Source organism: Bidens hawaiensis, unplaced genomic scaffold (genome assembly GCF_021521415.1).
Source record: "Bidens hawaiensis isolate Kalapana, Puna unplaced genomic scaffold, B.hawaiensis_p1.1 tig00027307_1, whole genome shotgun sequence".
NCBI classification, from domain to species: domain Eukaryota; kingdom Viridiplantae; phylum Streptophyta; class Magnoliopsida; order Asterales; family Asteraceae; genus Bidens; species Bidens hawaiensis.
In genome coordinates this window covers 211,642-235,441 of record NW_027494411.1, presented here as the reverse complement: position 1 = coordinate 235,441, position 23,800 = coordinate 211,642, and the positions used below count along the sequence as shown (strand labels likewise).

The 23,800-nt window shown below is 36.7% G+C and overlaps 2 protein-coding genes and 1 pseudogene across 2 annotated transcripts; 2 read left to right on the top strand and 1 right to left on the bottom strand.

Moving 5' to 3' along the window:
* Positions 1 to 431: 431 nt before the first annotated feature.
* LOC143575212 (uncharacterized) lies at positions 432 to 944 on the top strand. Its single transcript, XM_077059638.1, has one exon. It carries the CDS (start codon positions 432 to 434, stop codon positions 942 to 944), a length of 513 nt encoding a protein of 170 aa, XP_076915753.1.
* A 99-nt stretch (positions 945 to 1,043) lies between these two features.
* On the top strand, positions 1,044 to 1,691 carry LOC143575211 (uncharacterized). Its single transcript, XM_077059637.1, has one exon. It carries the CDS (start codon positions 1,044 to 1,046, stop codon positions 1,689 to 1,691), a length of 648 nt encoding a protein of 215 aa, XP_076915752.1.
* Positions 1,692 to 11,617: 9,926 nt separating this feature from the next.
* The window catches only part of LOC143575210 (acetylglutamate kinase, chloroplastic-like), an 85,956-nt pseudogene continuing 73,773 nt past the window's right edge, over positions 11,618 to 23,800 (bottom strand).

Here is a 23,800-nt window from a genome sequence, read left to right as displayed (position 1 = left end):
GTGAATGGTTAGAAATTGCCTATTTTGGTTGTAAATGGTAAGTATAATGCATATAAGAGTTAAAAGTGAATATAAAATCGCATTTCTTGATACAGTCATGTTTTACTTCTGGATTATACTTATACTTTTTACAAACTTGCAGAGTGTTTCCAGTTTGCTACTGTTTATTGTTTTGGTTTTATGTTAAATGGATTCTTATCCATTATTTTTTTTTTGACAGTAATAGATTAAAAGGGTTGCAAGCATGTGTCTTTATAAGTGCATATAGGTCCATTTGGTTTACATCTGAAACATGTTTTTTCATTCTTTAAATATATTGACTGTGAATGTGTACTAGTAAATTTGTCTCAGCAGTTGACACACAAATTAGTATACTAGTATTTGATATGTTAACATACTTAACTTTATTTATAGCATAGGATTTTCATCACATGGCTCCTACGTTCTTTTGCAAATTATTGACATACTTGTCCTCTGAAAATGAGAGCGATGTTGAACTTAATGAGGATATCGATGGACAGTCATCAAGTTATTGTGATAATCGCCAACGTCGTAAGTTTATTCAACGTGATCGTATTCAAGGTCACGAGCGTCTTCTTCTTGATTATTTTGTAGAAGATCCAGTATATCCCTCGAATATATTTCGAAGGAGATTTCGGATTAGACGCCCTCTATTTCTCTGTATTGTAAATGAGGTAGAGTCTAACGAGCCGTACTTCGTTCAAAAACGAGACAATGCCGGAAGACTTGGGTTCTTTGCTATGCAAAAGATAACTGCAGCATTAAGAATGATGGTGTACGGGGTTACCGGAGATTTTATGGATGAATACATACACATTGGTGAAAGCACCGCAATGGAGAGCCTAAAAATTTTTTGTGAAACAATAGTAAGTGTTTTTTCAACTGAATTTCTACGGTCACCAACCCCTGACGATATTAGTTGATTACTGGCTGTTGGTGAACAACGAGGATTCCCTGGAATGATCGGAAGTATCGATTGCATGCATTGGAAGTGGAAAAATTGTCCCTCGGCCTGGAAAGGTATGTACTCTGGCCATATTCGTGAACCTACTATTATTTTAGAGGCGATTGCTTCATATGATCTCTGGGTATGGCATGCATTTTTTGGTATGCCTGGTTCACATAACGACATTAATGTGTTAGAGAGGTCATTTATTTTCTCGGAACTTGCGCAAGGACGTGCTCCTCCAGTCAATTACACAGTCAACGGTCACGGTTATACAATGGGATATTACCTTGCAGATGGTATTTATCCTAAGTGGCGCACTTTTGAGAAGACGATTCCATCACCAAGAGGGAATAAGAATAAATATTTTGCAAAAGCACAAGAATCGGCAAGAAAAGATGTCGAGCGAGCATTTGGTGTACTTCAACAAAGATTTACAATAATTCGAGGACCGTCTCGGATGTTCAAAGTGAGTGAACTAACAACTATAATGAAAGCGTGTGTTATTTTACATAATATGATCATTGAAGATGAGCGCGATGATGGTGATAATCTTAACTTCGAGTATGATCAACTTGATGATCTCCCTGAATTGTCGCGCGATCACACAACTGAGTTTATGGACTTCATCGAGCGTCATCTTCATATTAGAGATAGATCGGCTCATCATCAACTTCAAGAAGATCTAATTGAACATCAATGGCTACTCTATTCTCAAGAATAAACGAGGTCACATTATATTTTATGACTATGTTTTGGCTTTTGGCAAGTAATTAGCTATTTAGAGTATTGATAATACATGTAATACATCGGATTGTAATTTGGATTTTGTTGGTAGTAGTGTTTTATTGGTAATACATGCAATGCATTTGATGTGCCCCGTTGCAACGCATGAGTAATAATACTAGTCAATTTGGTTATAATATTTTATATAACACAAAGCGAGCTACATCTGGATAATGGGTAAGCGAGCAACAAGCTGCGCCGCTATCCCCTTTTGAATCGCAAAGCCTATCCTACTAAATATAAATCCTTGGTTCCTCGGGCTCTGCGAGTCACTGTGGACCACCTTTTGCACTCGCTCCAAGAAGCGAACCGCCTCGGGAGCTAGGGATCCAAATGTGTCGAAGGCAAAGGGAATGAACACGTGCTGATTCTCCAAACACGTTGCCTCATGCTTAGCAACCTTCCTAGATTCCGCTCTCAAAACCGTCTGTCCCGGTACGAAGCCACTGTCTCTCAGCCCCACCAACGGGGACACCCCAGTGAGATCAACACACGCATGCTTACCCCCTGCCCAGCCAAACACACGAACGTCCGCAGGACGCAAGGTAGATCTTCCCTCTCGCGGATCAGAAAAAAAGTTAACAGGTGCCTCTTTCTTGGCTGAGATCCCGGCATGCCTAAGCACATCCCATTAGACATCTCTAACCCAGTCATGACGATACTTGAATCCCGGCAATTCCTTACAGTGGAGGGCATGCTCACCAAATCTATCCAAACAAGCTTTTTTACAAATGGGGCATGATTCATCTGGAGGGAAAAGAGGAATCATAAGCCGGTATTTAAGGATGGCTCTGTATTCAACTGCCGACATCCATTGCCCAAGACCTTCAATGGGAACAACAGTCAAAAAATCCTGGGCATGAGCCCCCTTGAGACAAGCTAAAACTGCCTTTTGTCTCGGGGTCATATCGAATCGCTCCTCCAAATCATGAACGTGTTTACCATAAAGAGCACTCGCCAAGGTTTGTTGAGGTTTCTTTGGGGCGGTCTCCTTATCAGTAAAACCTTCTAGATCAAGGTCCGGGAGAGTTGTTCCAATATTACCAAGTGCATAAGAGTAGTCAGGATCTACCCCCCAAAACACCAGCGTTTCACAGGATGTGGTCCTGCAATTTCCACGACTGGGACCTGGAAGCCACAAAGGCATATGTGGAGACATCCTCAGCCGAGAAAATTCCTAAGCTTCCGCAACGCATAGGGAAGGAAGCCAACCTCCACTGGAGGTCCCCAAAATGCGGTCCTCCACACACAACAATATCTTCAATTGCCCCCCGCAGGCCCGCATCAAAGATGGACACAGCCTATTTGACATGTTCAGGTTGACAGGTCCGGAGCCCAAACACTAACTTAGCAACCCCCATGCACGAGCGCAACAAAAGGAGCTCACTTTGGGGTCCATTAGGTCCGGCAGACGTTTCATAAGTTCAACCGCCCTCAAAGCTTTTTTAGTTGCCAAAGACCGAATAAACCCTGCATCCCGACTAACCGCTCCCCCCAGGAGTTTAACTCCTGTCACAGGCCTGCTAATCTCGCCAGGGAATAAACCCGACACTTTCTTCGAATCATCACATGACGGCCAAAAAATCTCTGTTTTTCGAATATTAAGCCTAAGCCCTAGAGACGCCCCCTCTGAGCGAATAATGCCCAACGCTCTAGAAACCTCCTCAGACTTACCAATGATAGTGCCATCGTCTAAATACCAAGCATGGAAGGGCAAGGAACATGCCCCCTGCACCCTAAGGATGAGCGGATGAAGGACCAACGCAAAAAGAAGAGGGCCAAGGGGGTCCCCTTGCTGCACCCCAGTAAAAGCTCCAATATGAGTATCCCCCCCATATAAACGGGCGGGATGTGCATATAAAAACTGGACCCATGGGAAGATGGATGGACATATGCAGCTAACTTCCCTGAGAAGGGTCGTCCGATCCACTTCGTTGAAGGCGTTAGAAAAATCAACAGTGAGCATAGCCAGGGACCCGTCAGAATGAAACGCGCTAAAAAATCTGTTAGCACTATGCAATACCGCTTCTACCCCATTAGGGATCCCAACCCCGAATTGGAAATCCCCTAGATAAGCAGCCACCTTTTCCCCTACTTTACGCATAGCGACTTTCGACACCAATCTTCTCCAAATGGCCCCCACTGCGATGGGTCTAATTCCATTGTCAGGTTTCAACAGGGGGGTCAACGGTGCCGAAGCAATGAACTCCACTAGAACTTTAGGACAAAGCCCCCCAAGCCATAAGTTGACAACATCAGTGATGGCCTTTAAGAGCCTGGAGGCGGTTGGAGACCCCTGGCCACAGAAAGCGTCTAAATATGATGGGCCCGCAAACCATCCCTCCCGCAAGATGTACATTTCAGGAAGGTTTTAATACATTCCAGCACACAATCACCATCCACCTGCAAGGCTGGTTCCGATGGCACGACGGAGGGCATGGTCGGGGGGTCCACCACAGGATGTTTATCTATCAATGCTCTCAATGTATCCCCCCCCCCAGCAGGCGCGACCCCGGATGAACACAGGACTTTGATCGCCGCTGTGTAATGGTCATCCTCTACCTTCCGGAGGCACTGCTTGATATTTCCCCCTCCCTCTTCTTTATGTTGGCAATCCCTCATTACAGGAGGTTCAAGGAGCGGCAACACCAACTCTTCTAAACCTGCCCCATCTTTCCAAACAGCCAAAGCCCGCATAATGGAGCTACATTGAAATGAAAATGAAAATGATAATAAGCCAAAATAGTTAGTAGTTAAAATATAAATGGAAGAAAGAGAAAGAAATAATAAAAAAAGAATATAACGATAGAAATGGAGAATGAGTTGGGAGAGGTTTTTTAAAAATGGTGTATAAATTTAAGAAATTATGGTTTTTGATCAAATTTTAAAGATGGGGATAGAGAACCCGTTAAGAATGCTCTTAAGAAAAGCTGACAGATACGCATTAGCGACCACACGCTATTCAATAGTTATACTAGTTTTTCAATATTTCTTTTGCTATTTATCCTAATATATATTTATTTAAAAATAGAGTGGCAGATATATATTAGCAATCACACCTCAATTTGTTATAGTTATAACTAAATCGGCCATATATAATAAAAGATAGAGAAAAAATATCAGTATACATGTAACATGTATATAAGTTACATAACAACTTTTTTTTTGTCAAACTATATATATATATATATATATATATATATATTATCTATTACATTTACAATTGAGTCATACACATGTTATTTCATTAGCATCCCACGTAGCAGATTTATCAAACCAAATGCTTTTTCAATTTTTATCACTTTCAACCGCCGGCATCTTCTTGATATTCTAACTACTCAACCGTCATGTCGTTCCTTCCTTCTCCTATAACCACCTTTCAACCGTCATAACCAAATAACCGCCACCCCTCCCAAACTATAAATACATACGTCCATTCGGATCACCTACTTGCTTTCATCAACTTTCCAACGCCGGTGGCAATCATAACTTAACACAACGGATGACGATGTACGTTTGGTTGAACTTGACCATCACTTTATTTATACTAGTTTTTCAATATTTCTTTTGCTATTTATCCTAATATATATTTATTTAAAAATAGAGTGGCAGATATATATTAGCAATCACACCTCAATTTGTTATAGTTATAACTAAATCGGCCATATATAATAAAAGATAGAGAAAAAATATCAGTATACATGTAACATGTATATAAGTTACATAACAACTTTTTTTTTGTCAAACTATATATATATATATATATATATATATATATATATATATATATATTATCTATTACAGTTACAATTGAGTCATACACATGTTATTTCATTAGCATCCCACGTAGCAGATTTATCAAACCAAATGCTTTTTCAATTTCTATCACTTTCAACCGCCGGCATCTTCTTGATATTCTAACTACTCAACCGTCATGTCGTTCCTTCCTTCTCCTATAACCACCTTTCAACCGTCATAACCAAATAACCGCCACCCCTCCCAAACTATAAATACATACGTCCATTCGGATCACCTACTTACTTTCATCAACTTTCCAACGCCGGTGGCAATCATAACTTAACACAACGGATGACGATGTACGTTTGGTTGAACTTGACCATCACTTTATTTATCTGATAACCGCAGTAAAACTGTAATAACCGATACCGTCCACCACTGCCATCCTATAAATACATCGTTATCCCAAAATTTATGGGTGACCACATCCAACTTTTGCCATCGCTTGATAATTCAACATGTATATGCAATCACATTGTGAGTGTAAATGGCGGTGACAACAAGATTAACCCGACTCGGCGTTAAATCCATCGAACCTCCGTTACTCTAAAATCCGGTTTCGTTTGCTTTATAAACTATTATTCATGAAAAGGTCGATAGGCATCATATGGCACTAAATATTTTATTAACGCATGCGTATGCTTTTATAATGTATTGTATGTTTATCGAGAGAGCCTGTGTTGGATTCAAAAGTGTCTATGTTTATCGAGAGAGCCTGTGTTGGATTCAAAAGTGTCAATTGATATCGGTGGTTCCGTAGAAATCGTAAACAATATGTAACGTGACTAATGCATGGATTTCGATTTAGAGTTTGAAGGATTAAAAACAAGATTTGGGAATGTTGTAGTACTTACGGATTTGGTTTAGGATTGAAGCGGTTATTAAGTAAAAAGAACTTCTGAGTACTTAGGGTCATATTCAAATGAAGATGTTCAACATAAGATAAAATAAGATAATAATTTAAATTTAGAATGAGGTAGGAATTTTTGCTTTTCGTAGATTACATAATGTTTGTGGTCACGTAAGAATGAATTATTTCTAAATAGATACAACTTTTTTTTATGGTTGGGTATTATGGTATATAGCACTTTGATGCTTTTTTAATTGAGACTTTATTTTCAAATTTGAATGTCAAGTTCAATCAACGTTTAATTTTGACTTTATTTTATTAAAATCGCAATTTGTTATCGGATGTATTTAAACAAATCCTTTAAATTGATGTTTACTTTAGACTTTGTCAAGATTACATACTGTGTGTTTCACCTTATTTTGTCAAACTTTCATTTTGTTGTAATCCACTTTTAACATTATAGTCTATTTGCTGATTTAATCGTACAAATTACGATTTATATTGGGGTATTTGAGGTATATTATACTGGAGAAGATGCATAATTTTTTTTATCCATTGTTTGCAAAATTGCGGTGGTGAACAGGTATCTTTGAGTTGTCAATGTAATTATAATATGATTTCCATTGTATGTACATAACCTTTGGTTTTCTTTTAGTTTAATGTAATTTTGATTTTTTTTAACAGGTATCTTTGAGTTGTCAATGTAATTATAATATGATTTTCATTGTATGTACATAACCTTTGGTTTTCTTTTAGTTTAATGTAATTTTGATTTTATTTATGTTATTTTTTTAACATATTTACCAAAAACAATAGATTGGATTTACTTAAATTAAAATGTAATATTGTTATATGAAATTTTTAGCCGACCATTTTAATACACCGCCGTAACGCGCGGGTAACAACGCTAGTATATATATATATATATATATATATATATATAAAATTATTTGCATAGAGAATTTAATAATATTTTAAAATAATTTTTCTTTTTTATTATCTAGCCAAAGATGTTTTTTTCTCTAATTGTCATAGCTTATAGTTTGTTGTTTATAGTTGTGTAATATCTTATATAGAACTTTAATGTTTTTTATATTTTTTCCACACTATAACCTGCCGACGTATCAATCTTTAAGAGAATTTAATATTAATTTTTTGAATTATCACAATTATATATTCAGATATAACTAACGTATGTAGCATACAATATTACTACTTACATCACGATCATCATCTCATCGAACAGTTCTTCCTTCTTTAATGGCATAGCATGATAATAGTTGATAATTCATCTTATCGATAATCGAACAGTTCTTCCTTCTTTAATGGCATAGCATGATAATAGTTGATAATTCGTCATATATGATCAATATATATGTTCTCTAATTGTTTCCCTATAATGTAACATTTGTTATCCTTCAACCATCAACACTATTGAAGAGTTCATAATAATGATCATATAAAAGCCTTCATTATAATTGCTTACATGGAAAATATATAATGAAAACATAAAACGGTTCTTGCAACTAAAACCGGAACCGTACCTGCATAACCAGTTTTTAGATCCGGACTGACCCACTTGTAATATGTCCGGTTATGGGCTTGAGAAATCATGCAAACCGGTTTTGGTCCGTTCCAGTCCGGGTCATACCCGTTGCACACCCCTAGGTGCATTAGAGGATAATATGACTTTAGTAATTCTAAATTCCTTGTTTGGTGTTAGTTTTCTGTAGGCCAGCTTTAACGTTCGTTCATACTTGTGTTACTGTGTATGTCAATTTTCTTTGGTTTACCGTTCGTTAGGTTTAAACTTACACGATTTTGAGTGTTCGTGGGTTAATGTTGACGTTTTTAATACAAACGAGAGCATATATAACCATGATAACAATAGCCAAAAATGTAACTTTATTAATATACCAAACCATTTGTTAACAGATTTCATAATCACATCAACAACTGTTTATTGAACAAACAACAATATCAAATACAAACAAAACCTAAAAATCTGTTGAAAGATCACCAGAGATTATTTTATCTGGTAATTTGTTTTAGTTTCAATTCAATATGATATATTTGTTATTAAGATGGTTCTAATTAATGTTGTTTTATTTTGTGAGTAACCGGAGTCTGTTGATGGGCTTATAAAGTGCTTTGGGCTTATGCTGACTTAAGGAGCTTGGATTTAAAGAAGGAGCCATTGTTAATATGATTAAAACTCAATTTGGTAAAGTTGTAAAAACTTTTAGATCTGATAATGGAACACAATTTGTGAATAACCAAATGAGTAATTTTTGTGCTGATAGTGGTATCATTCATCAAACATCTTGTGTCTATACTCCTCAACAAAATGGAATTGTTGAAAGGAAACATAGGCATTTGTTGAATGTAGCTAGGGCTTTGTTGTTTCAAGGAGGAACTCCTTTAAATTTTTGGGCTGATTGTGTATTGACTGCTGTTTACTTGATTAACAGGACACCTTCTTCTGTGTTGAGTGGTAAGTCACCTTATGAATGTGTGTTTGGTTTTGAACCTGTGTTAAATCATCTTAGATTGTTTGGGTGCTTATGTTTTAGTACTGTTTTAAATAAAACTGATAAATTCAGCAGTAATGCTGAAAAATGTGTTTTCATAGGTTATTCAAATCAGAAAAAAGGATATAAACTTTGGAGTTTAGAAAGAAAACTAGTTTTGTTTTCAAGAGATGTTAAGTTATATGAAACTATTTTTCCTTTTAAAGATAAGGTTGTGTTTGAAAATAAGGATTTCAATAATGTTGAAATAACAAACTTAAATTTTTTTTGATTCGTATGATGATGATGTACCTAAGCAATCTGTGAATGATTCCATTCCTGATGATGAAAATCAGAATTCTGAGGCATCGGTCTGAGCAATCTGGTTCAAGGCTTGATTCTACTATTAGTGCAACTGATAATCAGCAAATCAGTGGAACTGGTGTTAACAATGAGAGAGTTCATGATATGGCAGATTATCAGAGACCTAATAGTTTGTTTAGTGAACCTAGAAGGGCTCAGGATGTAGGTAGAAACAATGAGATAGATGATATGTCTGAGGGAACTAATGTGGATCAAGTCATTCCAACTGTTCCTAGGAGATCTACTAGAAATGTGATTTTTCCTAGAACCTTTGATGATTATGTGGTAGAAAGAAAGGTTAAGTATGGAATTGAGAAAGTTGTTAATTATTCCAACTTGTCTAGTTCTAATATGTGTTTTGCTGCTGTGCTAACTAAAAGTAGTGAGCCCAAAAATTATTTTGAGGCATCTAGTGATTCCAACTGGATCATTGCTATGAATAATGGAATAGAAGCTCTTCATAGAAATAATACTTGGGAGCTTGTGGATACCTTGTAATAGGAAGACTACAGGATGTAAATGGATTTATAAAATAAAATATAAAGCCACAAGTGAAATTGAAAGGTATAAAGCAAGATTAGTGGCTAAAGGGTATAGCCAAAAGGAAAGTGTTTACTTCTTTGAAACTTTTTCACCTGTTGTTAAATTAGTAACTGTTAGATGTGTTTTGTCTATAGCTGTTCAAAACAGTTGGTCATTATATCAGTTAGATATTAATAATGCTTTCCTTTATGGTGATCTTAATGAAGATGTATATATGAATCTTCCTGAAGGATATTTTTCTAAAGGAGAAACTAGAGTATGTAAGTTGAATAAGTCTCTTTATGGGCTTAAGCAAGCCCCTAGAATGTGGAATGAAAAACTTGTAAATGTGTTAGTTGAACTTGGTTTTCTACAAAGTATGTGTGATTATTCTTTGTTTGTTAAAAGTGATAAATCTGTGTTTTTAGTTTTGCTTGTCTATGTTGATGATATAGTTTTAACTAGAAATTCAGAAACTGAAATAGTTAAAGTTAAAGAATTTCTTAAAACAAAGTTTATGATTAAAGACCTAGGTGAATTAAAATATTTTTTGGGCATAGAAGTTATTAAATCTGATGCTGGTGTGTGTTTGTCTCAAAGGAAGTATTGTTTAGATTTACTTGCTGAGTATGGCATGACTGGATGCAAACCAGTGAGTAATCCTATTGAACAACACTTCATAATTACAACTATGTGTAAAAAGGATGATATTATACTTCAAAATTTTGTTGGATATCAAAAGTTGGTTGGTAAATTGATTTACTTGTCACACACCAGGCCTGATATTGCTTATACTGTTCATTATTTGAGTCAATATATGCATAAACCTACAAATTCACATTTGAAAATTTCTATAAGACTTCTTCAGTACCTAAAAGGGTCACCTGGAAAAGGTATCTTATTTAGCAAAAGTCAAATGTTTGAATTAAGAGCTTATGTTGATTCTGATTGGGCTAAATGTTTGGAGACTAGAAAGTCTGTTACCGGATACTGTGTATTTTTGGGAAACTCTTTGGTTTCCTGGATAAGTAAAAAACAAGATACTGTCTCTAGGTCATCTGTAGAAGCAAAATACAGAGCCATGTGTGCTGTTACTTGTTAAGTAATGTGGATTGTAAATTTGTTAAGGGAACTTCAAGTTAAAACAAACCTTCCTATTAACTTGTTTTGTGACAATGCTGCTGCAATATCTATAGTAGAAAATCCTGTTTTTCATAAAAGAACAAAACATTATGAGTTAGATTTGTTCTTTTTGAGAGAAAGAATTTCAAAAGGATGGATTAAGCCGGGGAACATTCAGTCTAAAAAACAAGTGGCTGATGTGTTTACAAAGGGGTTGTTAGTGAGTCAGCATTCTGAAATTTGTGAACTGCTGCAAATGTTTGATATATTTGGATATTGAATTAAGAGGGGGTGTTGAAAGATCACAGGAGATTATTTTATCTGGTAATTTGTTTTAGTTTCAATTCAATATGATATATTTGTTATTAAGATGGTTCTAATTCATGTTGTTTTATTTTGTGAGTAACCGGAGTCTGTTGATGGGCTTATAAAGTGCTTTGGGCTTATGCTGACTTAAGGAGCTTGAATTTAAAGAAGGAGCTATTGGGCCGGTCTTATTATGTGATATCTAAACTGCTTACTGGGCCTCATGCATAATTTGGCTTCAGTAGGTTTAGTTATCTATATAAAACAGTCATGTGTATTCAATCGAGATACACACACAAATTATATCAAAGAGTTTATTGTTTTCTCACTCGCTTCTGTTCAGTTCTCTGACTATAAACAATCTAGGGTTATATTCTTTGTATAGAAGAGTTGTTAGTCTGATAGATTTTTACTGGTTGCATTCAGATTGTTATTTTGTAATTTGTTTGTTATTGGAGAGTGATCTTGATTTGTATTATAATCAATATCAAGAGATTGAAAGTAATATAGAAGAAGTATTCTGGTTAAAGTTTTGACAAAATCTTTCCGAGTAATAATCGTTCCCTCACCTTCATCGGTCAGAACCTCCAACAACAACGAATGATCCAACCGCCCGTCAATTATACTCGCGGTCTTAACCCCTTGAGCCAACGACTTCACACAACAATTCACTTTTGGAATCATCCCACCCGCAATCTTCCCATTATCCATCATCTTCTGCACCCCATTCACGTCAATCTCCTTCACCAAACTCCCGGGATTATCCTTATCCTCCAAAAAAACGCCACATCTGTCAACAAAAGCAGCTTCTCCTCCCCCAACGCTGCCTCTAGCTCCCCCGCAGCCGTATCCGCATTAATAATATGCGGCTGGCCTGTCCCATCCGCCGCCACCGACGCAATAGCCGAAATCAAATTATCATTAATCAACGGTTGCAACACCGACGTATCCACACACGCGATTTCACCGACAAATCCTAACTGATCCGAATTCGCGAACGGAACCGCTGTGAAAATCCGGCCGTCGGTCCCCCATAACCCGACCGCAATGGCGCTGACCTTATTAATCAACCCAACCAAATTCTTATTGACTTTACCCACCAACACCATAGACACAATCTCCATAGTGGAAGCATCAGTCACCCGTAACCCGTTTAAAAAACTGGACTAATCCCTAACTGTAACACCCCGACTAAAGCATAATACGCCCGGGTGTGACGTACAGATTGTTCAAAACACATGTGACACTATTAAGTGACAACAATATTATTAATTCATTCAAATCCCAAGTACACAAGTTGATCAAATAAATAAATACAAATGAAAAAAACAAAACAAACATCTTCTTTGTTTATTATTTATGTAACCTAACTTCTAGTATCTTCGTCATATCATCCTCTAATGAAGGTACCGTACATATATAATAAAGTCAACTAATTGAATAGTTGGTGAGTTCACACAATTTTAATACTAGTACATAAAAATCATACAATTCCATGAAATTTAGTGTAGTAATAGCGCAAGCAATGTCTTTTCCAATTCGTATCTACCAATGTACTCGGATCGGGGGTCCCTATTCCATTCATAACATTGAGGTCCTGAGTGCATAGAGGGACGTATGATCATACTTAATGAGAAAACCATGAGCACGCAATCTTTGAGCAAGTAAGCAAGTAAACACACAAGTCCATGATAACGAATTGTAGTTTGAATATACAAAGAGAAGTAAAACTAAGTATTTTAGTATGAGGGGTGTGAGAAACTCACCTCTGAGATTGGATGACAACTTGAAAATAATACGGTAAGCGCGTTATATGAAACCGAACGATCGAATCTCACGAGCTAAAATAATAAGAACACGAGAATTACTAACTAATTTAATGGAATAAAATGTTAGTTTTAAAGTTCATACGTTATTTATATATATATATATATATATATATATTTACACATTTTAAAGTATATTAATATTTAAGTCTATTGGATTTTAACAATTTATCATTATAATACTATTTACAAGATTAATATTAAAAATGTTTACGGGATTTGTCGTTACCGGTATGTTTTATTTTAGTATAAACGTTTTTCGGTTTAGAATTTATAAAGTTACAACGTTATGGTATATATTTATTTATATAATTATTTTACGAGTTTTAACGAACGGTTCGGGTTTGTCAAAATTTGATTTTTGAATGAAAATGCTAACGTAATCTAAAACAACTTTTATTTAACTATAAAAATGATTTTATTTGTTTTATAATGATTTATATATATATATATATAATTTATTATAACTAATAAAAATGGATTTTAAAAAATATAAATAGGATATGTAGTGACCCTGGTTCGAACCCGGGTCTCTATGACCACACCAAGTGTACACAACCACTAGACCAAACTCTGCTTTGTGTTATAAAATCAGAAACAAAAATATATATGTAATAACTACAAGTTCATCATCATCTTCTTCAACATTTGCTTTACCGGGGTGGTAACGAATTTCGCAGTCATAGTCACTAAGTAGTTCGGCCCATCGTCGTTACCACATGTTTAGATCTTTTTGGTCAAAAATATGTTAAAGAATATTGTGGTCAGTGAATACCACACACTTGGTGCCATAGAGGTAATGTCTCTAAATTTTCAACGCGAATACAACGACACCAAGTTCAAGATCGTACGTTGTGCAATTCCTTTCATTAACCTTAAGTTGTCATGAAGCATAAGCAATAACTTTACCTCGTTGCATAAGGACACAACCGAGGCCTTTATTGGAAGCATCTCAATAGACAACAAAATCCTCATTGCCCTCGGCAAGATCAAGGATCGGTGCATCGCAAAGCATGCGCTTAAGAGTTTGAAAAGCTTCATCTTTCTTTGGTCCCCATTTATAAGGTTTATCCTTGTGAGTTAAAGTGGTTAGGGGCAAAGAGATCTTGGAAAAATTAAGAATGAAGCGACGATAGTAACCCGCAAGACCAAGGAATGAACGAACTTCAGTAGGAGTGGTTGGAGTTTTCCAATTCTTATTGGCTTTGATTTTGGCTGGGTCAACATGAATACCCTTTTCGTTTACTATATGCCCTAAGAACGAAATTTCTTTCAACCAGAAATCGCACTTTGAGAACTTAGCATAAAGTTGTTCCTTTCTTCAGAGATCAAGGATGGAATGAAGATGTTTCTCGTGCTTGGCTTTGGACTTGGAATAAATGAGAATGTCGTCAATAAAAACAATTACGAATTTATCTAAGTAAGTTTGCATACACGGTTCATGAGATCCATAAACACCGTGGGTGCATTGGATAGCCCAAAAGGCATAACCCTAATTTCATAATGCCCATAACGAGTCCGAAAAGCGGTTTTGGGTATGTCATCTTCATGCACGCGTAGTTGATGATAACCCTAACGAAGATCAATATTTGAGAAGCATGAAGCTCCTTGGATTTGATCAAAAAGATCATCAATACAAGGCAAAGGATGGTGATTCTTGATGATGATCTTGTTAAGTTAGCGGTAATCGATGCACATACAAAAGAATTCATCTTTCTTTTTGACGAACAGAACGGGTGCACCCCATGGAGATGAACTGGGGCGAATGAACCCTTTGTCCAAAAGTTCTTGGAGCTGATTAGACAACTCTTGCATCTCGGAGTGAGCAAGACGCTAAGAAGCCCTAGCAATCGAGGTTGCACCAAGCGCGAGATCGATTCCAAATTCAACTTCACGAGTAGGAGGAAGACGAGAAACATCATCGGGAAACACCTCAGGATACTCGCGAACAACAGGAATGTCCTCAATTTTTCATTCCTTTTTTTTCACCACATGAGCTACGAATGCTGCATACTTCTTGCATAAGTACGTTTGGGCTTGAAAACAAGTGATAATATTTAGGCTTGAGGGAGCAGAATTTTCACCAGAGACACGAAGGAGTTGACCATTGGCAAGCGGAATACGAATAAACTTCTCGAAGCAAACAATTTCAGCACGATGAGCTAATAACCAATCCATGCCTACTATGATGTCAAAACTTCCCAATTGCATAGGAATGAGATCGACTGAGAACTTGTGGCCATTTGATTTAACTTTCAATTTCGAATAACCGAGTCAATTGATATAGATTTACCATTAGCTACCTCAATAGAATATGAATTTTTAAGCTTAGATCAGGGTTTAGCAAGTATAGGGTCAAATTCAAAAGACACAAAGCTCATATCGGCATTGATATCAAATAAAATGGTTGCAAAGTGGTCATTTAAGAGGAACAGTACCGTTCACCACATCGCCGTTTTGCTGAGCTTGATTGGCATTAATCATGAAAGCACGCCAACAGGTATCTGGAGGAGCTTGAGCATCTTGAACGATTTGACCACCTTGTTGTGCAGGAGCTAAAATATCGGGATGCGAGTCATGGACACGCGTTGCGAAAGTGGTTAGGGTCACCACGATTATAGCAGAACATGAGCAAGTTGAAGTGTGATGTGCGAGTCATGGACACGCGTTGCGAAAGTGGTTAGGGTCACCACGATTATAGCAAGCTCGCATCTGGTAAATGAGTTGAACATGCGACACATGGCGAGGGTTGGCTTGAGCAACCGCTGAGGAGTAGTTGACACAACAGCAGTCTCACGATAAGTGGTGCTAAGGTGCCCAAAACGGTTGCAACGGGTGCATTGGAGGCTAGCGGCATTGGTGAGGTGATGTCTTCGACAAAAGTTGCAAAACGAATGAGGTCCATTGTAGGAGTGGTGATGCAAGGTTAGGTTGAGGTTGAGGTTGAGGTGCGGTTTGTTGATTTAGCGCATAGTTCTTGCGCTTCTTTCTATGGTGGTGTGAGGAGAAGACAGGCTGAGATTACTCGGGTTTCGATTCTTTGGGCTCGGTAGAGGGTTTATCAGCAGGTCACTTTGATCCCTTCAATTTCAAAGTCCCAGCTTTAACATGATTATTAGTTAAAGTTGCAGCAAGGTTAATCGCGTCACCAAGTTCCTTGGGATTACTACTTAAGACACTATCTTGAATTTGTCTCGGTAGTCCCCGAATGTACTTATCGATGGCACACGAGGCTGAGGTAACAAGGTGAGGTACCATTATACTAAATACATTGGAACGAGAAGTGTAAGTTGCGTGCTCACTGTTAAACACATATCCAATCAACACCGATTCATTGTATTGATTATATCTCGAATCTAGTTATTTGATATGCTATTAATAAGTAATTGTATAGTTATAGGAATAATATTAACGAAGTATGAGTGAGAGAGATATTGGACAGAGGTTCGGTATTAAACTTAAATCAATACATAAATTAACAAATGCAACACAACCTTATATAGACGATGGATCCCATTCGTTACACATTCCGTAACGAATGACCTCCATTCGTTAACATTACATAACCTAAATGAAAAGTATAGCTAATGACTCATTCGCTATACCCTCATTCGTTAACATTCCATGATGAATGGGATACATACATAACGAACTAAGGTCCAGTCGTTAAACATCCTTAACGAACGGACTGTACAGATAATGAACTGGCTCATTCGTTAAATATCCTTAACGAATGAGCCTTTACATAACGAATTAAACATAATTACTAAAATGACCCTTAACATCATAATAATAATAAATTACAAACGATAAGTTACAAAGACTCGAGACGACAAAACCATGCACTAACATACACCCCCTCGTCTTGAGCTCTTTGTCTTTAATTACTTGAAACTTGAGGTCTTCCAATCACAACAACTATGAATTCCGAACGCATGACAAAAACGTACGACACGCTGGAATTGCATAGCCTGATCGTAATCTTCTTGACGCTCGATCAAAATCTTGTTTTCAAACAGCACGTCATTGTCGGTTTCAGATAAGTTAACGAGCCTGTTTTAGTCAAAAATTGTTTATGGATCAAGTAACCAAATTTGTAAGGTGAGGTTTAGTGCTATGATGATAGTAACGATTATGTAATGCTTGCAAACACAAACACAATGATTTGTTACGAGGAAAAGCCTTTGATCTTGATCAGATCGCCGGCACAAAAACCCCGGGTGACGACAATTGTCTATCACCACTTTATTAACATAAAAAACGATGATACAAGGTTTGGAGAATATGATCAGTATTACAACGAAAGCTACGTGTATGTGAACTGCAAGAGAGTTTTGAGTTTGATTGTGAACGTGTTTTGTTGTGTGTAAACCCTAATTGATCATATCTCTATGAAATACAAAAATAGAAATAGCAAATACTCCTACTTTTGTGCCACTCTTCCACTAGATGCTCCCATTCCTTTTGACCATGTGCTGAATGAGTCCTGTAGTGAAAAAATAGGTAGACCATGTCTTATAGGCGTTACACATTCTAAATACAAGACTACACATGAGAAACAATCGTTAGTAAATAATAAGTACTGAGTATCCTTGATACTGACAGGATCTACTAAGGATAACTGATCCAAGAACATATGCCAGGATAACATATCCACGGTGTCAAATTTTCGTGCCCTAACAATTGCCCCCAAAATGACGGTTGTAATAAGATCACAACAGTCATTTTGCCTTTGAATTAAAACTTCCTGCAAAAACATATGAGATTTGACAAGATAGATATAATTATCATATATCTATAGAGTTTCCTTGGGAACTTCCATTACGGCTATATATCTAACTCCTATTATTCTCCTTACAAATTATGAACATCTAGTAACAACTGCTTAACCCGGGTGGATGGTCAATCTTTTCGTATGGTGAAGTCCGGGTTGAGGATTTTGGTAAGTCCAGGTGACTTAATAATAATAACAACTTAACTTTTGTCTATTTGCGTGTTGTTTGTTATTCTTAAATAAGTTTGATATGGTTTTAGTCTTGTTGAAAGTTCTAAGAAATATTTTTGAGTAAAAAGATTTAAGGATGGAATATCCTTGTAAAAAATATACTAAGAATCTTGAATCCTTACAAAAAAAGAGTTAATAAAAGATTTTAGCCAAATAAATGTAAATTAATAAGTAGAAATCATACCATAAGGTCTAATTAGACCTAAGTTACCATAAGTATTGGTCCTTCCGTGATCCTTGTAAAAATAAATTAAGGATATTGAATCCATAAGTTTTGATCCTTCTGTGATCCTCATAATTGAACTTAGGATACCTGATGCAAATAACTTATGATATTAACTGGGATTAAACCCAACAAACTGGGGACAAGAGCAAATAAGCTGGGGGACAAGCCCAAATAAGCTGATGTTAAACTGGGGACAAGCCCAAACCGGGGACTGGCCCAAAGATACAGATGCTAACTGGGGACTTGCCCAAACCGAGATTTAGCCCAATCATGAGTGACGTGAAAACGCCAAAACCTTAGCTAACATGAAAATGTTAGAAACCTTTGTCTTGAGATAACATGAAAATGTTATAAACCGGTGGTATGGTACGTCTACCATAAATCATAGGATCCTCTATATAGCCCTAAACAACGAAACTGTCAGCCACTAAGCATGTACTGGTCCCGTTGCCTCGGACTATACGTTGGATAACGTGCGCTCCAGGCGAGAGTGTAGAAACTCTAATTTGTAAGAAAGGTTAAAACCTTTAAACCTTGGAAGATATGACCATCGGGGGTCATACCATAATCGTGGGCTAGGCCAAGGAAAATAGCAATGTACCTTAAGCATGAAGGAGAGGTGGCCAACCTCTTAGTCATTGAACCTTCTTATTGATATCCTGCATTATTATTTGAAACTTGGAAAACACAAACGTTAAGGATATATTATACTCAAATTAATAATAAGAATCCGAAATTAATAAGTGATTAGATAGATATTACCAACTTTAGGATCCTCAATCCTTATAAGGATATGTGATCCTTGATTGTTGCTTGATTTTCTAAGGATACTAGATCCTGACTAGAAAAGGTACTTCTTGAGATGGATAGCATTTCATGCTCTTGGTAACCTGTTGCCTTCCATAGTCAGTAGATGATATGCCCCTTTTCCAGCTTCTGACTCAATCAAGTATGGACCTTCCCACTTAAGAGCTAGCTTTCCATCGGCTGGATTAGTCGTATTTTGGAAGGCTTTCCTCAAGACCAGATCTCCTTCTTGAAATCTTCGAATCTTGATACTCTTGTTGTATGCCTGATGTGCTAATAACAATCAATTAAATATTAACTAAATTAAACAAGTAATAAAAACTAGACTTAAGACTCAACTATGCAAAACACCGGCAAGTGAACCGATCAATTGTACTAAAGCTAAGTAAGTCTGGAATATCGAACCCACAGGACTCTATAAATTACGTAAATTAACTAATTAGACTTGACTTACGACACGACTATTTATTATTAATGTTTTAAGGGGATTTTAAATTAATATTAAACTAAGAAATTAAATAAACAAGTAAACTAGAAACAAGCAATCGAACACAAGATCGAAACCAATAAAAGAAGGAATCTATCTAGGTAAGAATCCCATGCATCAACAATCAACAAGCAATGGACAACTAACATGATATGGAAACCGATTTCTAAACATATTCATCTAACAAACCCTAAAGGACCCTTGACCGAATCAAACGACATCCCAAAGAATAATTATTAGATTATTAAGCAATCAGTTATATTGATTTTGTCACAGTTGTCAAATAGGGTTAATTAATAGTATCATAGGCAAGCAATCTCACGAAACACTAAACCCTAGATAACTTGATAAACTAAACACGACATCATGAACAAGGATCAACACAATAAGCGAGAATATTGTCACTAATCTATCCTAGCATGTGATTGACCAAGACACATGAACAACTCCTCACCTTACAACTATTGGAATTTAGCAGAACATTTAAAATCCTAACCAACGATCAACAAGCTTCTATGATCTAATAGGCCTATTCAATCACAATAATCAAAACACCAAGTAATGATTAAACATAAACCCTAAATCTAAAGAAAAAAATCAAGAGATAAAATATCTATGTGAAGCAATAGTTAATAATCAACCAAGATAACAAACACTCATATGCATCATGAAAGCAAAATCAAGTCTTTACTATTAATATAACGAAACCATAATCAAAACAATCTTCCAAAGCAAAAATCAAGCGTCAAACATGTTCATCAAACCTAGGTAGACATGAAGTCTAGCCTAGCATAATCATTATTAAAAACAATCCCAAACAAAGAAAACAAAAGAGAATCATGATAAATAATAAGAACGAAGAAAGTAGAGTGATAAAACCCTTAAAACTCCTTCCTTGATTGATCGAATGAAAGCTTCATGACCTCTAATGTAATCAACCTCCAAAAAACCTTCAAACTCTTGGTTTCTTCTCTCAAAATCGGTTGCCAACACTTGTTAATTCGTCTAGGTTTATATCTATCTTTATATATAATGAGCTGGGCTTGGACTTGCAAAATATAGCTGATCAAGATGCCTAGGCGCCGCGCGACCGGGCCTGGCCTCCCCCGTCGCGCGGCGCGACGTGTGCCATAGGGGAGTTCGTTTTTTTCTTGTTATTTATTGCTTAATCATGTTAGATCTCTTCCTTGAACTCCAAGCAACGATAGGAACCTTCTAGGCCTTCTTTTCCTTAAGTCCCAAGCCACCATCTACATGAAAACAAATCAAAACTTTAAGTGAACTAATCAAGTAACCGTTGACGAGCAAAAACGAACTTAAACTTCACATGAAATGATAGAAAGAATTGAAGCTTAACATGCAAGACACCAAAAGATTTAAAACATGATAAATATAAAATACTTGACTCAAACCTTAAATAATAAAAGATAAACGAAACACGAACTAAACTGAACTCAAAACATTAAATATACACAACTTTACAAGGGATTTGAGATGTATAAATAGATGTATATCAATGCCCCAGCTACCCTTTGTTGATATGCTGCCATTCTGATCTTGGCTAGGTCTCTTGTTAGTGCACGGCTTTGTGACTGGTGATTTGCAGTTAAAGTATTCAAGATTAAAGTATTCGATAGCTACGGAAAAGGGGGTGTCTGTTAGTGCACGGTTTTGGTGTCCGTAGCAATTGAATAAGTTATAGATAGTCTAGGTTGTTTATTTAATGTAAAATGGCCCATTCGCTATGGATGGTATAGCGAATGAGGCCCATTCGTTAGTTAACTAGACTAGTTCGTTAAGGTATAAGCCCTTTCGTTATGGAAGCATAACGAATGGTGTCTAATTCGTTATGAAGATATACCGAATTAGGCTTAACTTAACGAACTAGAGCATATGGCCTATATATATATATATGCAGATCCATGCTCATGAGAGGATGTACATACATAGAGAGAAAGATCTAGATCTAAGTTATTCTCTCCATAACTTATTATTATACACCATAATGTAATCATATCTATCTATAAATAAAGTATCATATTATTGTTTAACGATTTCGTGTTTATCGTATAATTTATGTATCGACGCGGCTAGATCCTTGGTAGGTTTCAATATCTTTGAATTCTTCAACAGTATCTAGGTCTTCGAGAAGGATTTCATGATCGGCTTGAGGATCATGGATGCTTGTTCTGGCAGTGGGAACCACCATCTCCCTAGGGATTAATGCTTTTGAGCCAAACACCAATGAGAAAAGTGTTTGACCTGTTGCATTATTTAGTGTTAGCTTGTCAGCCCAAAGAACATAAGGTAGGTCTTCAGCCCATATACCCTTCCTGGATCCTAGTTTTTTCTTCAAGTTGTTGATGATAATCTTGTTACTTAACTCTGCCTGGCTGTTAGCTTGAGGATGAACTGGTGTGGAGGTAATCATCTTGATGCCCCAACTGTCACAAAATTTAGTGGCTCTTCTCCCGATAAACTGGGAACCATTGCCACAAATAATTTCCGAAGGAATTCCAAATCTAGTAATAGTATTCCTTTTAATGAAAGATACCACCTCTTTTTGCGGACTTGTACAAAAGCTTCTGTTTCTATCCACTTTGAGAAGTAATCAGTCATGGCGAGCAGAACACTTTTCCTCCTGGCGCTTTAGGTAGCTTACCCACAATATCCAAGCCCCACTTCATGAAAGGCCATGATGAGGATATAGGATACATAGGCTTTGCTGGGTGGTGTAGAATATTTCCGTGCCTTTGACATGAGTCACACTTCTTTGAATACTCCATAGCGTCTCTCTTCATAGTTGGACAGTAGTATCATGTTCTCATAATCCTAGAGAATAGTTCTCTGCCTTCAGTGTGATTACCACAATCACCTTCGTGAAAGTCATTGAGCACCTCTTGGATTTCAGGTTCTTCAATACACCTCAAGTATGGACCTGCAAGAGATTTTCTATATAGAATATCATATAATAAAATGTATTGTGATGCCTTAAGTTTGAAGGATTTAGGATTCTCTGTGGTGGGAATCTCTCCATTTTGAATGAATTTTTTGATCGGGAGGATCCAGGATCCTTGATTATTGGAGGATAGTGGATCCCAAAGGACAATCTCTTTGTCAGTTGTTATCTCCATAACTTCTTGTTCTCCTATGCTGGTCAGAGTGTATGGATGATCGAGATCTTTGTAGCTTCTGGAATCTTCATGGATGAAGCTAAATTTGCAAAGGCATCTGACCCAACATTTTCTTCCCTTGGTACTTGTATAATACTAAAAGAATCGAAGAACTTTGACAGTTCTTTCACAATATCTAGATATTTGATTAGTTTTCACCTTTAACAACATATGAGCCATTAAAGTGGTTAGCTATTATTAATGAATCTACATACACCTGAAGATACCTGATCCTCATGTGTTTAGCTAGTTGCAAACATGCTATTAGAGCTTTATACTTGTTGAGCCACAAATAATTAAGTACTGAGGATATGTTTTTCTTAATGACGAGTATGGATCAATTATCCTTCTGAAGAGCTCCAGGGTTATGTCAGGATCAAAGATCCTCGGTACTTGGTACTCTTAGCGGTTGTTTCTTGTATGTAGGTTGATATTTAACAAGTGCAACGGCTCCAAGACCTAGTCCACCACCTATTTCGCTACTGGACTTCTCAAGAACATGGTCAAATGGCACGAAGGAAGTGAGTGGGAAGATGGAGGATTAGTAGGAGAAATTAGTTAGTTGTTATTGTTATTAAATACCGAGTTATGATCAAAGTTAGGTCACTTCACATACGCACACATTCGTTTACTTACTGTTTACATTCACAAAAACTCTCTCTCTCAAGAACACTCAAGGCAGAACACACACACACTTAGATTACTTGTAATCTTTGATCATAAACTCCACCATTTGTAACCCGATTTTTACATTAATAAAGTGGTGATAGACGATTTGTCATCACCCGGGGTTTTCTTTCCTTTGATCTAATCAAGATCAAGGGGTTTTTCCTTGCAACAAATCGCGCTGTTCATCCTTATTTAATCCATACAATCATTATTATTGTCGAAGCACTAAACCTCACAATTACTGATTTGGTTACTTGATCCTTAGTTGATTTTTGACCAAAACAATACTCTGCTTCATTATTTGTGGCTTGAAACTCACAGGCTATAAACTGGGGTATTATGTCCCGTTGTGGTGATTTCAGTAGGATACCTAATCCTGTTCC